This window comes from Vanellus vanellus (assembly GCF_965231255.1).
Source record: "Vanellus vanellus genome assembly, chromosome: 1".
In the NCBI taxonomy this organism is placed as follows: Eukaryota; Metazoa; Chordata; class Aves; order Charadriiformes; family Charadriidae; genus Vanellus; species Vanellus vanellus.
Window position 1 is genome coordinate 119,484,041 of NC_138905.1, and position 14,075 is coordinate 119,498,115.

At 45.2% G+C, this 14,075-nt stretch overlaps 1 protein-coding gene across 1 annotated transcript in view; it reads right to left on the reverse strand.

Annotated features, from left to right (window-relative positions):
* Nucleotides 1–14,075, reverse strand: part of RUNX1 (RUNX family transcription factor 1) — a gene marked incomplete at its 3' end in the record, with an annotated part of 171,403 nt that overhangs the window by 46,904 nt on the left and 110,424 nt on the right. The window contains exon 5 of the mRNA XM_082481958.1: nt 2,831–2,935. Within this exon, the coding sequence (XP_082338084.1) occupies nt 2,831–2,935 (105 nt within the window). The remainder of the gene's footprint in view (nt 1–2,830; nt 2,936–14,075) is intronic.

Here is a 14,075-nt window from a genome sequence, read left to right on the forward strand (position 1 = left end):
TTTTGAAGTTTTTTCCCCAAGCATGCCTAGTTGAAGAGGCTGTCCTTTTGCATTAAAAACACCCCACTTTGAGAACCCGTCTCATTCTGGCTCAGAAACTGCTCTTGATCTGACATTCTCTGAAGACAAAAGAAAATGTTTCTGTTATTTCTTAAGGTAATCAACCTTAAAGCTTTTTTTTGTTTGTTTTTGTTTGTTTGTTTGTTTGTTTGTTTGTTTGTTTGTTTTTTTAAAAAAGGTATTTCTTTGTCCTGTAAAGTTCACTAAAAATTGTCCTGGTGTGAAGTTCTGACTTTTGTCTCAGATGTCCTCCTTCCTCAGAACTGCCCCCTTACCTTCCAGCATTTTTCACCGAAAATGCAGGCACTCACTAGAATTCAGACTGTCTGAGAACCATTATAAATATAAAGTAAATTAATCAAAACCTGTTGCTGGAGTTGGTTTTGGACCTCAGCATGTTTTTTCTAGATCTTTGTTACACGGCAGTATCTAATTTTGTTCTCATTACTGTCTTCCACAGATTTCTTTTGAATCAAGACATCTTAGAAAATACATCTTAGTATTTGTCTAATTCCTTTACCTCAAGCGAGCAAGTGAGTCATGGATCTGTGAGCATGAACGTTCCCAAATATCAATTACTGAGACCAGAAACACTCTAACCTAGCGGTTTTTATTTTGATTCTAGTCTCAATACAAGAAAGCTGGTATCATTTTAGATCCCTTCAGTACACAGCATGCATGTTTTGATACGTCTAACCACAAATCTTGTATGTGAGTTTGTGCAGGTAACAGCCCTGCAATCTGTTTTTGTACAGGCTACACATGTAACTCATCTAATTGAAGCGAAGTAAAATAGGATACAGCCACCGAGTGAGAGTACAGAAAAAGAAGCGTATAGCCCAAACCCACCAGAACTGCCTCAGAATGGAGAATGCACAGGCTACCACTTCTTTTTTCCTTCACGGCCCGTGGTGGATCTTTTCAGGCCAATCCGTATCTCAGTCAAACGTATAAAGAGGAGAAGAGATACCAGACCGACCGCAACAGCCGCTGCGATTCAGAAACCCTTGGTGAGAAGTCAAAGCGAAGGACTTCGCAGCCCACTTGCAAACGAAAGGAGCATAATCCCTTCTATGCCGTGTCACTAATGACTTAGTGATAATGGGAGCTGTGCATTGCTACTGAGGGGGGAGTCCGACCTCTTCTCATGCCACCCATAAAGCCTCCTCCAGCATGCAGCTGATTTGCCTATGACAAAGTGAAATTATTTACAAGGAAGCTTTTGCATACATTTGAGTCGGGAAGATACGTATGTTGCTTCAGTATGTATTATATCTCCACTTCCTTTTTAAAATGTAGAATCTTATTAAATATTAACTATTATACCAACTGAAGAATTGATTTAAAACAGTAGGTATGCCTGCAGGATGATTTTGTTCCTTACCATTCTAGTAGACTCATATTCAAAAAACTAAAGCTTATTTGTTGTTTGCAAACTATGAACATGCCCAGGTAGTTGCATATGCAAATATGAAACTTGCATATACAAATATCTTTTTTATGTGCACAGCTGCGTGGCTCACCAGGGATATTTTTCAAGGACAATTTAACCACAATTAAAAAAAAAAAAAAAAAGCAACCCAAAATAAGAAGCCTTACCCTGACAGCAGCATTTCTTTTAAAGTCTGGCCTCAAATCCCAAAAATATAGATCAGATTTTTCCACTAAATACATGCAGCATCATGATGCAACTCAAACAAATGAAGGCTCGAGAAGAAAACGCACAGGCAAGACATGAGTTTTCTAAGCTATTTTAGTTGAAGTTTCAACCCTTTCTTTTCTTCCCCCCCTTCAGTTAAGCAATCCCAAGCTGGGAGCCTCATTCTCTAGTGGGCGTTTGAACCCTGCTGCTCTCTTCTCCTGGGACGATTCCACTTAAGCAACAGCCAGAACTTCTGCCAAGCATGCGGGAGGAGTGCAAGAAACTAACCACAAACCTCAATATCCACCAGGGCGTTTCGATCAAAATATGAAAATGCCCCATTTGGGCTAGTGGCTGAGGTTAACCATCGCCTCTGGTAACAGGCAACGCATGTGCCGCAGAAGCATCTATACCCGCAGATCCGCTCTACCCTCATTTCACCCCCCGCAGACACAACAGCCTGCCCTCACCTCCCGAACAAAACAATTGCCTGTGTGAAAGGTGCGGGTATTCCCCTGGAGATATCAAACCATTCATCTCCTCCTTGTATTCAATTCTTAAAAAAAAAAAAAAAAAACAAAACAAAAGAAAGGGAAAAAAAAAAAAGGAGGAAAGATAGGCTGCCTGTGAAAATGGGTGCTCCTAAGCTATAGGACAACATGAGGTACAGTGAACTCCACAAGGCAGCAACCGGGTCTCCTCTCTCAGGCATTTATTTGTTTTTGCAGGGTGGCTGAGCTTGAAAAGTTAGATCAATGACATATTGGTTTCCAATGCTTTAAAATCCTCTTAACATCTGAAAGGCAAGACTAGCAAGAAATGATGCGTAATGTATACGCTGCCCACCTTTTACCAGCATCCCTTCTGTCAGCTTTTGGGTATGATCCAAGTCATCCCTGGGTAGATACTTCAGAAATGCAATGCAAGCCATATTCTAGATCAGCTGGACACCGGTGAAAAATAAGGCTTCGGGAAGGCATAATTGAAACCATTCGTAGGACAGCCTTGGCTTAAAACATACCCACTGCTCCACATGCATTGGATAGTGCTGCGTTTCACGAGGCTGGTGATGAACCCCTATACTAAACCATCGACTTGGCCCGCCAACGCTGTCGTTAGCTCACTTACTTCTGGGTTCGCGAGGTCCGTCCACTGTTATCTTGATGGCTCTGTGGTATGTGGCTACTTGTGGCGGGTTTGTGAAGACCGTGATAGTCAGCGTGAAGCTTTTCCCTGCAACAGGAAAAAAAATGTTACTCAGCCGATGTGTTGAGAAAAGGTGTACACCTCATTTCAGACAGCCCTCGAACACACCAAATAGCACTAAAACACTTTGGCTGTCCGTATCTGAAGATAAGTTTGTGCCCAGAGAGCGGAGGGTATAACCTCACAACAGGCTGGTGCTGGATGCCTTCCCTCTGTGGCAACTGCTCAAAGCTTTGGGGGAAAAAAATTAATTTATATTTAAATGATCTACACGTTGTTTGTAAAAAAAGGAGGTTACCCCTAACAGTCAGAGTTTATCTGATCTACATGACTGCTGGTACGTTATCTGTACTTTCTAGAGGGTGTTAGTTCAGGGAGGCTTAGAAATTGTGGCTGACTCTTCCAAAACTGCCACGGGAATCTGATCAACAGCGCTTGTTAAAATTAACAAGAACTGGGTGCTCAGATCCCCTAGGCAGATCGTAAAATCCCACGCTTTGTGGTTGAAGCTAGCATTAGATCAATTCCATATTGCGAACCAGAACCCTTTAAAAATAATCTGCTACTGCAATGCCAAGAAACAAGGGAACGGAAAAAAAAAAAAACCCTACAGCTTGTCCACAGAGAATTAAAAACATTTTATGAAGACAAAGCAGAGCATTATGCTTAGTTCCTCTATTATTCAGGAAGAAAACTGTGAAGGCCTTTTCAAAACTGTTATGCGAACGCCACGGCTCGAAGTTGGGAAAAGCACTCATTTTCATGGCTGCTGGGGAGGGTTTCGTATCCCCCGTGACTGCAACGCCTTCAGATCCTGCTACCCCTGGATTTGCTTTTGGCCAATGCCAGCATTTACTTCAGGCATTTTTAAAATAACAAAAGTAACGTTCTGCATCTTTGATAAGACTTCATGTATGCATTCATTATGGCTTTGGCCTGGACAACAATAAAAACATTGCCCGTCAGCAAGTTTAGCATAGTTATCTCAGCATCACGGAGGACTCTGATACTGACAGGAATCTTCGTTATCAGTAAGAGACATCAAGGGACATCATCCCAAGTTAGATAACCAGGAACTGTTGTAAGAAAATTGAGGTTCTCCTCCTTTGGGCACCTGCTGTGCGAGCTTTCCCATACGGATCTGCCTGCTTCATTTTACCACCTGGCTCCAGCCCTCCTGACTGCTAAGTTTCTTCCCTTCTAAGACTTCCCATGGTTTGCTTCGTTTATCTATATAAATAAACATAAATTTAAATAGAAATGTAAATACAAATGCCTGCCTCTAGCAGCAATATTCCCCCCCTCCCTATGCACATTCACTTGCAATTCAATACTTCTCTTAATGCAGTTCCTACTTTGGTGCTAATGGTCTGCATCACCATCGCAGCGAGCACACACACGTAGCTGTTACCGGAAACTGTCCTCATCGCATCCTTGTGAATTAGGGAGGTGTTCTCCCCACTCTACGGATGAGGAACTGTGGGGAGATAAAGTGTCTTGGCCACGATCTCACAGGAAGCCTGTGGCCAGCGATGCTAACCACTTTGGCTGCTGCAATTAAATCCGTCTATAAACCTGAATCACAGCCCTGACAAAACAGAAGCTGAAACACAAGCCTCCAAATCCCAGGCCGGTGGCTTCCCACCTCCCCATCCTAACTAGAAAGCAGTCCCTCAGAACGAAAGAATTGCAACAGAAGCAAAAGTCATTTCAGATCCCTGTCTCAGGGCCTTTGGCCCTCAACTTTTGGGTCCTACATCTACCCAGACCAAGGATGGCTGTGTTCTTGACATTCGTTAAATACCAAATTACATGATAAAGCTTTACAGCTTTGTTACTCTCTCTCTGCCAGCACCACAGATCTTGCTATGAGGCATCAGTAATAAAGTTCAGTAAACTTCTTTCCAAAAGACTTTATCACCCATAGCATTAGGCTTAACAAATACCAGAGGCAGCTATAGATGTTCCTCCTTTCCAAAAATAGTTTCCTTGTATCATTACATACAACACCTGGATCACTAAGAGCGAAAGAGACTTTGAAAATATACTTTAATCTCTTTACTGCAGTATTTCCATCTTGCTTCCCATTTGTTTGGGATGTTGGGTTTTTTTTTGACAACTGCCGATGCATTACCTAAGGTGCTCCTGCTGTTCTGCTAGAATACATAGTCCATGTATTTCTTTAGAAGGCTCTTGTGGATTTTACAAACAGAAAAGAAACACAGAAAAAAAAATTATAACAAAAGTGAAATGTAGTAAAATGTGGCCACATTACGAGTCTACAAGACCAGAATAAAGAAGAGGGAGGTGAAGTTACTTTCAAGATTTTCTACAAAACAGACTAGATCTCAGAGCCTGTACAAGGTTGTGACACAAGTTGGCAAAAGCGGGAAGATACTTAGCTTACTTCTTGTTGACAGAAGACTATTCATTAACCACATACTGGTTAACCACAGGACTATATAATCATAAACCTACATGTCACTCATTGCTGCTTACCAATAATTCTGGCTGTGTTTTTTCTCTGGTTATTCTGTTTCATTTACAATTAGCTTTATTAGAGTGGTTTTATCACTTTTATCCATAACTTCTACATTATTCATCGTTTACGTGTCTGGTTGACAAAGGCAGATTTAGATCGGAGGTATTGTTAGTGAAATCTGTGTTTTATGGATATACCTGTTTTGGTATGACAGCAGGACTATAAACCTCTCCTCCTTACTTTTATGTGTTATGATACAGATTTTTGTTCTCAACACACACTTGCATAATACACTTACACACAAGCGCGTGCACATGCATACGCACACATACATATGCAACACGCAGCAGACCAAACGGGTGGAAATAATACCAGATTAGTCAGTGGAGGCTGTATTCAGACTCCCTAGCCCTAGAGCCTGTGTTAGATGCCATGATTTCTGATGCTGAAGTAAGTGGACCCCCTAACTATTGGTAGAAGACCTACACTGAACACTTAATGTCTCCCCTCAACTCAGAAAGCGGTGGGTGCCACCAAAATTGAGTCAGACAGCCTAAGTGGTGGACTGACCTCTCTAGTGACTGTAAAGAGGGACCAAACACCCCAAGATGGTTTGGATGCCTCCCATAGTCATGATGACAATTTGATGACGTCCTAACAGTCACAGCAAGCTGACACGTAGCACTCCATTAGCGAACATCAAAATCTGAGACCCTCTGGGTTAAACAGTCCCACAAATCTACAGAAAGCCATTCACAAATTAGCTCGGGTCTATGACACGTGCCTCAGTATACTGAAGCCAACCGCTACATCATCATGGGAGTCTTTGCCAATGGCAGAAGGGCTGACAGGTGATATCGATGTCAAGCTGTGCCTCGCTGAGGTGCAAGAGTCATTTTAGAGACTTGTTCCCTCTGTAACTATTACTGGCAGTTCCTAATATTAGGCACATAGCACCTCATGAGCACAAGGATTTAATTCTCCAGATGTGGGACAGGGCTTTGCCTTTGGAAGCCCTTCCCACAGACATCAAGCATACCCTCATACGCGTAAGGGCAGAGCACAAGACTCACTGCTTCCATCAAGCCTTCCCTCACAACTAGGGTAGGAAAAATTGCTTGGTAATGTTTGTTTTTGCAAGAGCATTAAGGTCAGAACCCTTCTAGAAAAAAAATAATGGAAACAGTAGCATTTCTGGCCAAAACACAATACTGACTTTTGAAATGATACTTAGAGACTCTGTTGATGGGTTTGCTAGAGACCCCACTATCAAAAGTGCCCTCAAGAGTCACTGCTGATTTGACAGCTGAAGTCAGATGGCTTAAACCAGTTGTCCCCAGCTCATGACTTTAAAGGATTGCTCGCGAGATCCCCCGATGCTGTGCAAAGCTGTGAGAACTGAAGAGGAAGCCCAAAGCATAATATTGTCCGCCAGCACCTGCTCAGCAACACTGTTCCTGGCCTAGCAAAAGGTGAAGATCAGCCCCCAAGACCCAAGCATCCGAAAGTGTTGTGCCCGTGCCCTACACTGCAACACAGGAACCTGAAGTCTGCGTTCAGTTTGCATCCCACCTGACAGAGGCTGGAAGCAAAAAAAGCAGTGAGGTCCCACCTAGCATGATGAGAGATCATTTAAGTCCCCCAGAAGAGCACGGAAGAGCTCTAGAGGGAGCAATAGGCTTGTAAGCTACGGCCCCTGGGAATGTCTGAGAGGAACCAAGGGAGAAAAAATGAATCCCAAGTGACAACATGGTCACATGAAGCTTGTGTGTGACGCTTTAGTCATCCCTGAGCAGTGTCATGACCAGATGGGCCTGGGGGTGGGAGGCCACACTTAAAATACAAGTGGCTGCATGGGCAAATGCAAAGGAGAATGAGAACAGAGACGCTTTAGGGAAGAGAGGCCACATCTTGAACCTATCACTTCATTTTAATCCACCTCTTTCTCAGGCAAAAAACGCTGTGGATTCCATTGATGAAGGTTCATCCAAATGAGGACAGGAAAAAATGGAGTTAGAGCTTCAGAAGTTTGCTGGGGGGGGGGGGGGGGGGGGGGGGGGCAGGAAAATGAGGCCAACAGATGATGTGGTTACAATTACTATCTTTTGCTTTTGGGATTTATTCTGATGATCACAGATGTGTCATTAGAGCTGTGGGTATTTTTTTTTTTTTAAATTGTTACAGTAAATTCTTAGATAAAAAGAAGAAAAAGGGGAAAGGAGCCAAGAATGCTTGTGCTGACAAGGACAAAAGGTATAGATGGAAAAATATGAAATGTAATACACAAATGCAATACAAATTGTATTACAGGCATTTCTATTATATTAGTGAAAGACTTCCAGGTTCTAGTAAGAAAGATTATGATACTTTTTTTTTTCAATCCAGCTTCTACTTTTTAGTGCTTATGTACTTACTTTTATTAAACCATGCTAAATGATCAATTTTATACATCTTTACAATTTCTCACAACATCTTCCTGGGTATCTGCCAAAGGGAAGATATCTACTGCATTTTAATAACATATCTGACTGTATCTCTGGGCAGGATGTAATACGCACACGCTTGCATATTCATTCTCAAATGTTGACTATTATACACTGGGGCCGAATTCTGCCATTCTTATCACTTAAGCCGCTGAATACTCCAAATGTAATCAATAGGACGAGAAGGGCCAACGTAATTTGACCCTTCACTAGTTAACTGCTGCTCATCATATGACTGAAATATTTTTGTAGGCGTTCAAGTTGCACGTCCAATTGCAAAAAACCTGCACAAGTCCCAATTCTGTGCTCAGATGGTGACTCTTTTCTCCTGCCCCCAGTGACAGTTTCACACAGTCAGAATATAACTCTGCCTGCTTGGTCCAGTGGCTATTTCATCAGAAAAAAGCTGCAGCTGGAGTAAGTGCCATAAAAAAAAAATAACGTACTTTGTTTACCATCAACACCACAGATACCACTGAATTTAAATATGAAAAAAAGCTGTTATCCACCACGTCCGCTACCGTGCTGTAAACAATTTACAAATTCTGACCACCACAGACCAACGGTCCAAACAGATAAATGTGAACACGGGGGGATGTCAGCAAATCGGGGTGATTGCCCAAAGAAAAGCAAGAACTGCCCATGCAAATCAGTTGCACGGGCAACAGATCTGTTTGTGTATTTATATGGATGTTTTGAGGGTGTAAGCCGGTGTCAGGTTGGAGTTTTGGGATATACACCCGCTTGCCTGCTGCCAAACCAGCCTGGCTCAGCAAAACGGTATACTTTTGAACATTTCTGTCGAGTGTCTCACTCCAGGAAGTTCTTATATCTGTGTTTACATAGCATCTACTTACCCAGAATGAAATCTCCGTCGCATTAATTCAATAGGTGTTTTGTTCTGGATTTACACGGGGCCAAGTTGCCACGCAAATGGCCAAAAGCGGCCCCGCTGCAAACCCGGACCCAGCTATGAACTATTGAATCTGCCTCGCAAGAAGTTGTGGAAAAGCAACTCGCTGCTGCGGGAGCGTGGCCGGCGCTGGCGTCTCCCCTTCCCGTTCCTTCCCAGCTCCCTGCAGCGCTACCGAGAGTGCTTAACCAAGACATGCACGTCGCTCTCTTTTCCTCCCTGCCTCCCTTCTCCAAACTTTTTTTCCTGCTAAGGAGTCAAAGGCTGTGGCGGAGAGCCGCAGAGCCGCCTGCCTCTCCTGCCGTGGCTCTGGGGATTCCCGGAGCTAGGAGGCCAGAAGGTTGTGGCTGGGGTGGAATCGTTTCAAGGCGTTATTTTGGTGAAGCGTACGAACATTTAACCTAAGGCAACACAGGAACTGTATTAAGCAACCAAAATTACGTAACTGAAATCAAGTAACATTAAGAGAGTCGCTGTCAACCTAAGCAGGCAGTGAAGTTGAATTTTACCTTAAAACCATTCTGTGGGTGATAAGGACAGTCCCTGACACTCTCCTGGAAATTGTCCCTGACAATCTTCTTATTTCATGAGTCGAAAACATGACCCCAAGCCAGCATACTGTGGACACGAACTATTTAAACAAACACACGCAGAAGCCGGTTCTATACTCGGTGTAACTTACAGCTGTTAAAACAAGGCTGACTCGGGCCTTCAGCAGCTATTCCAGCAGACACGTACTGGTGATGCAGAGCAATGTTTTGCTGCATGCCCTTCGCCATCAGGTGTACCAGGCGTGCTACAAGACCTGTCCCCTACACTACACGTTCCCCTTTGCACTGGAGAATGGCCCACACAGGCAGCAGGTCCCAAAGTTGCTTTTCTCCCCCCTTTGCTCTGCTATGGTGGTACCGATGTTCAAACCCCTTTCCTCAGGAAAAAGAACAATCTTCCTGCTGGCATAAACAAAAAAAAACCTCGGGGACCCAGCATCCCAGAAATGTGTCACCATCAACTGAAAAATTACATCTTTGCCTGAATGCTGATTTTGTCCATTACTGCAGCAAATAACACCTTTAGTATTTGATCTGAAGCCCTCTAGAGAGGGCCTCTGTTGCAGAAACAGGGATCGCTCACATTCTCAAGTGTCGCAAGGGTGGGACTCAGCTCACTAAAACAGCTCTGATTTTTTCCCCTTTTTTTTTGGGGGGGGGGGGTGCAGTTGTTTACATTTTCGTTTGACAAGAGTTCGTGTGCAGCCGGTTTCACTTCTGCGCTGATGAGCGGTTTCACTTCCCAGTCCCATGTGCTGTCATGATGACACCGTCCGCCGCCTCCTCCAGCCTCGCAGGGGCCTCTGCGCTAATCCCTTCCCTGACAGCCTGACAATGTGTGTAAAAGTGCAGCCGCCGCCGCTGCGGCTCGGCCACTGCTTGCCTGCCAGGCACCTGGTGGCCCTTCTCTGCCTAAGAAGCGGGGATTTGAAATGCGCTCATTTGAAATGCTCATGTCTAAACCGTTAGGTGCGAGGCATCGCTCTCAGTTGGATTCCTTCGGGTCCCTTCCCTCGGCCTACTGCTTCTACTGCCTTCACGTCATTTTTCCAGCACGCAAATCCCGTGAGTGGGCTTCAGCAGAGATGCTACAAAAGTGTGGTTACTTCTGCTCAGAGAAAAACTGATGGCAGTTGAGTAGCAGGAGATACCAGGTGTGGGTACTAAATAGTCGTGGTCATAAATCCTGCTGTTTATCAGGAAGGGAGCTGCAGCAGAAGATGGGTAGGAGGACGGCTCTGAGCTTCAGGACATAAATGAACTAACTGGGGAGAAGAGGCATAGGGTCAAGAGATTTGGGACCAGGGGGGCAAGACGGAGGTCTCTGAAGACAAGGTGTCCTACAATAGTCAGCTTAACCCAGTAGTTAATTTAGACATTAGTCACTTTTGTATGCCAACGTCAACAATCCACAAACACACAAACCCACAGGGAATCCTCCTATATTGTGATGTTGTCTAGTTTCAGAAGAGAGGCTATTTCAAGCTGTGGTAGGAATTTGGCTGGCAGGAACATTTTTTGTACTTTAGCATCCTTAGGTTTACGTCCTATGTGAATACCAGCTTTTAGGCTTTGCGGAGGAGGTGCGTGTGTTTGCGTGAGTATGTGCACCAGAGTAACAACAATGTTTGACAATATAAAAAAAAAAAAAGTGTATATGCATCCTGTTCTGAAAGACAACCCAAGCGACCTGTTTTAACAGAATTTTTGGGGTGGGATGCCTTCTCAAACTGAAAGCCTGCAGATCAAGTTTGCAAAATGGATTAAAGCCTTAAAAGGCTGGGATAGGGGGGAAGACCTTTTAATGGAAAAGCCAAGCACCCCCTAACTATAAGTGGAGTTGCTGCAGTAACGACTATAAAATTCTTACAAACTTGGGTGGAGGCAATAATTACAGCACAAGACGAACGAGATGCTATGGGGTGTCCGGCCTCTGCAGCAGAGTGGCAGCATAAGGACATCACAGTTTGAGTCCTCAAATGAAATGCTTATTAAAATATTTTTAAGATTCGAAGTGCACATATGCAATTTATACAAACGTACATGTCACTAATGTTTGAACACAGATTTTGAGAGGATGGAATTATTTTCCCTCAAATATAACTCTAATGGAAATCTTTGATGCTCCTATGAGTGGGCTACCCCAAAAACTGAACCTCTGCTTTCAACCTGGGTCCTACTACATACCAGGGAATTTTGATTTTTTTTCTCACTGCAATATCATTTTAGTTTGGAACTAAGTGCTTCTCTATACCTGGACTTGGGCTGTTTGTGAATAAGTGTTCAGAAATGACTTAGCCTCCACGAAGTACATCCAGCTCTAGGGTGGAACGAAGAAACGATCATTCAGCAGACTGCTGTGTCACTGCTGAATGGTTCAGGGAAAGGGAAAAACAGCCACAGGAACACCAGATGGAAAGGACAGTTCAAACCGAAATGACTTAAACGCAAAGCTACCAGCTTCTTACAGAAAATGCCTTGGGATCCTTAAGCCTAATAATAGACCTTAACCCAGCTATAATTTCAAACCATTAATAAGCTTTTTGAGGTAGAAATTATCACCCGCACTTTATAGACGACAAGAGAGAGACATGAAAAGGTTAAGGCCCAGATTCACAAGAGGATTTAGCTGCCTGAAGTGGGATTCAGGTCTGATTTAAAAGCTTAAGTCCAAAATTACACCCCTCACCCCTCCCACCCCCCCGACCCAGGTGGCGCCTCGCAGCAGATACAGAGGACTTCTGAGGGGGCTTCCCCTGCCAAACAGCCCTGTGCCCTCCAGGCCGCCAGCTCACCCTCTGGGAAGGAGCAGCTCAGCGTGGTCAGTCTGTCCCCAACCCCTGAGCCCTCCTTTGCCCCTCTCCTGGGGCAGTTTGGTCCGGGAGCTGCTGCTCGAGGTCACCCGCTGACTCAGCCTCTCATGGTGGCCCCTTCCCCTAGGGGACCTCTCTGCTCTGTAGGATGTGCCTCAGATGTATGCTTTGCACCTCCCCGAAGAGCACCTTGGCCAGACGCCTGCGGTGGGGTGGCAGAGTCCTCAACCCTGGCAATTCCTCAGCTGGAAGTCCTTTGGGCAGAGAGGTCCTTTGGGCATATGAGCAGCACACATCTGGCTTTCCGGGCTGGTGGATGCAGCGTTTGGGGCAAGGCAAGCACCTCATTCCGAGTCTCTTCCCCAAGGACTGCTTTTGTGTTTGAACCCATGAGTTCTTCACCCCTTGAAGCCCTGTTCTCATCCTTTGCCTAATTGTGAGACCGGGAAAACCTCGATGTAATGGGTCTTGTGGTTTTTTGGCAGATCCTGTTCTGAGGCATCTTCATTTTGTGGTACATTGTCCCGTAAACAAAGCCCCGTGAGACCTGGTTTTTGCTTCAGTCCTTCTCCCTTTTTCCGGCGCTGGCTTTCATTTGGGACCAGCCCCAGCCTGGCTACCTGTCCAGCCAGGTGCTGGCGCACCTTAGTGCTCTGGCACAGAGCTGGAGCTGGGCTTGCTGAGCTAGCTCCTCGCCTTACAGGGCCACGAAGGCGATGACCTCTCGGCGTGGCTGCAGGAAGAGGCACCGGGTGCAGGGAACAAGGAAGGTACGGGTTCACTGGAAGAGCAATGCGCTGCTCTGAATATGAAAGGCAAGGGCCACTTTTATGATCATCAGAGCCATTTTAGCAAGTGTGGGACTTCCGCCTGCAGTGGCCTGAAGCAGGTCAACGCCAGAAGACAACCTGACAAGTCACTCCTTCAGCAGCGAGCCGAGCGTGGGAGCGTGCACTGCGACTGTTTACCCTGAGTTTATTTTCTCAGAGGAAGGACTACTCCGTGCTGTCATTACACTAATGCAATGCACATTGATTTCAGAGCTCAGAAGAGGTCTGGGGTCACTCGACGGATATTCATGCAGTCAGTGATGGGGGAGATAACGCTGCCATTACGAACTTGGAACCTGCCAAGTTCCACTAGAGACAATCTTCAACCATAGAGCAACCTCTGTGGCCTCAGCTGTGGACGCAGCTTTGTCAGAGTCGCGGTGCATAAAGTCTAGCCTGTGGAAACTTTGTGGCCTTGCCAAAGCGTTTCCTTCAGTTCCTCCCTAAACTTCAGGGAACTGATGTGCATACGCGCTGCTCCAAGCACCGCCCCGCTGAAGAGCTCTCATGGCATCAAGCCTTCAAAGCAGCTGCTTTCCTCCTCCTCGCCTCTCGCCTCGGCCTCCAGAACCTCCTCCCTCTCCCCGAAGCACTGCTCGCTCCCGCACCACACGGCAGGTAGCTCCCCATCCCAGGAGGGAAGGGTAGGAAAAGGGCAGAGGGAATTAAGGATAGTTCCTAGCATCACACTTTGAGGCCAAAACCTGCTCCTGCGATAAAGGCTCGCACAGGAATCCCAACCTGTGCTGAGAGGCACCAGCTCTCAAAAGGGACAATCGGGAGAAGCATCGATAGAGGAAGGAGAACGAAGCAGGGCAGAGATGAAGGGAATAAGGTCAATTTGGAGAGGCTGAGAAAACTGTGTTGAAATAATGTGGCAGGAAAAACAGGGGAGAAGTAGGATGGGAGCAAAAGAGGTGGAGACTTACACAGCCTTAAGGTAATAGAAAAAAAAATAATCTATATTTTTACTGCTGCTAGAGGGTTTTTAGAAGGGAATAGAGGCTGATTCAGACTGGTGAGGGTTTATGCACATGACTATGCTGGAAAAGACTCTCCTGACAGCAATTGTAAGCCACTGATTTGCAGCATCCT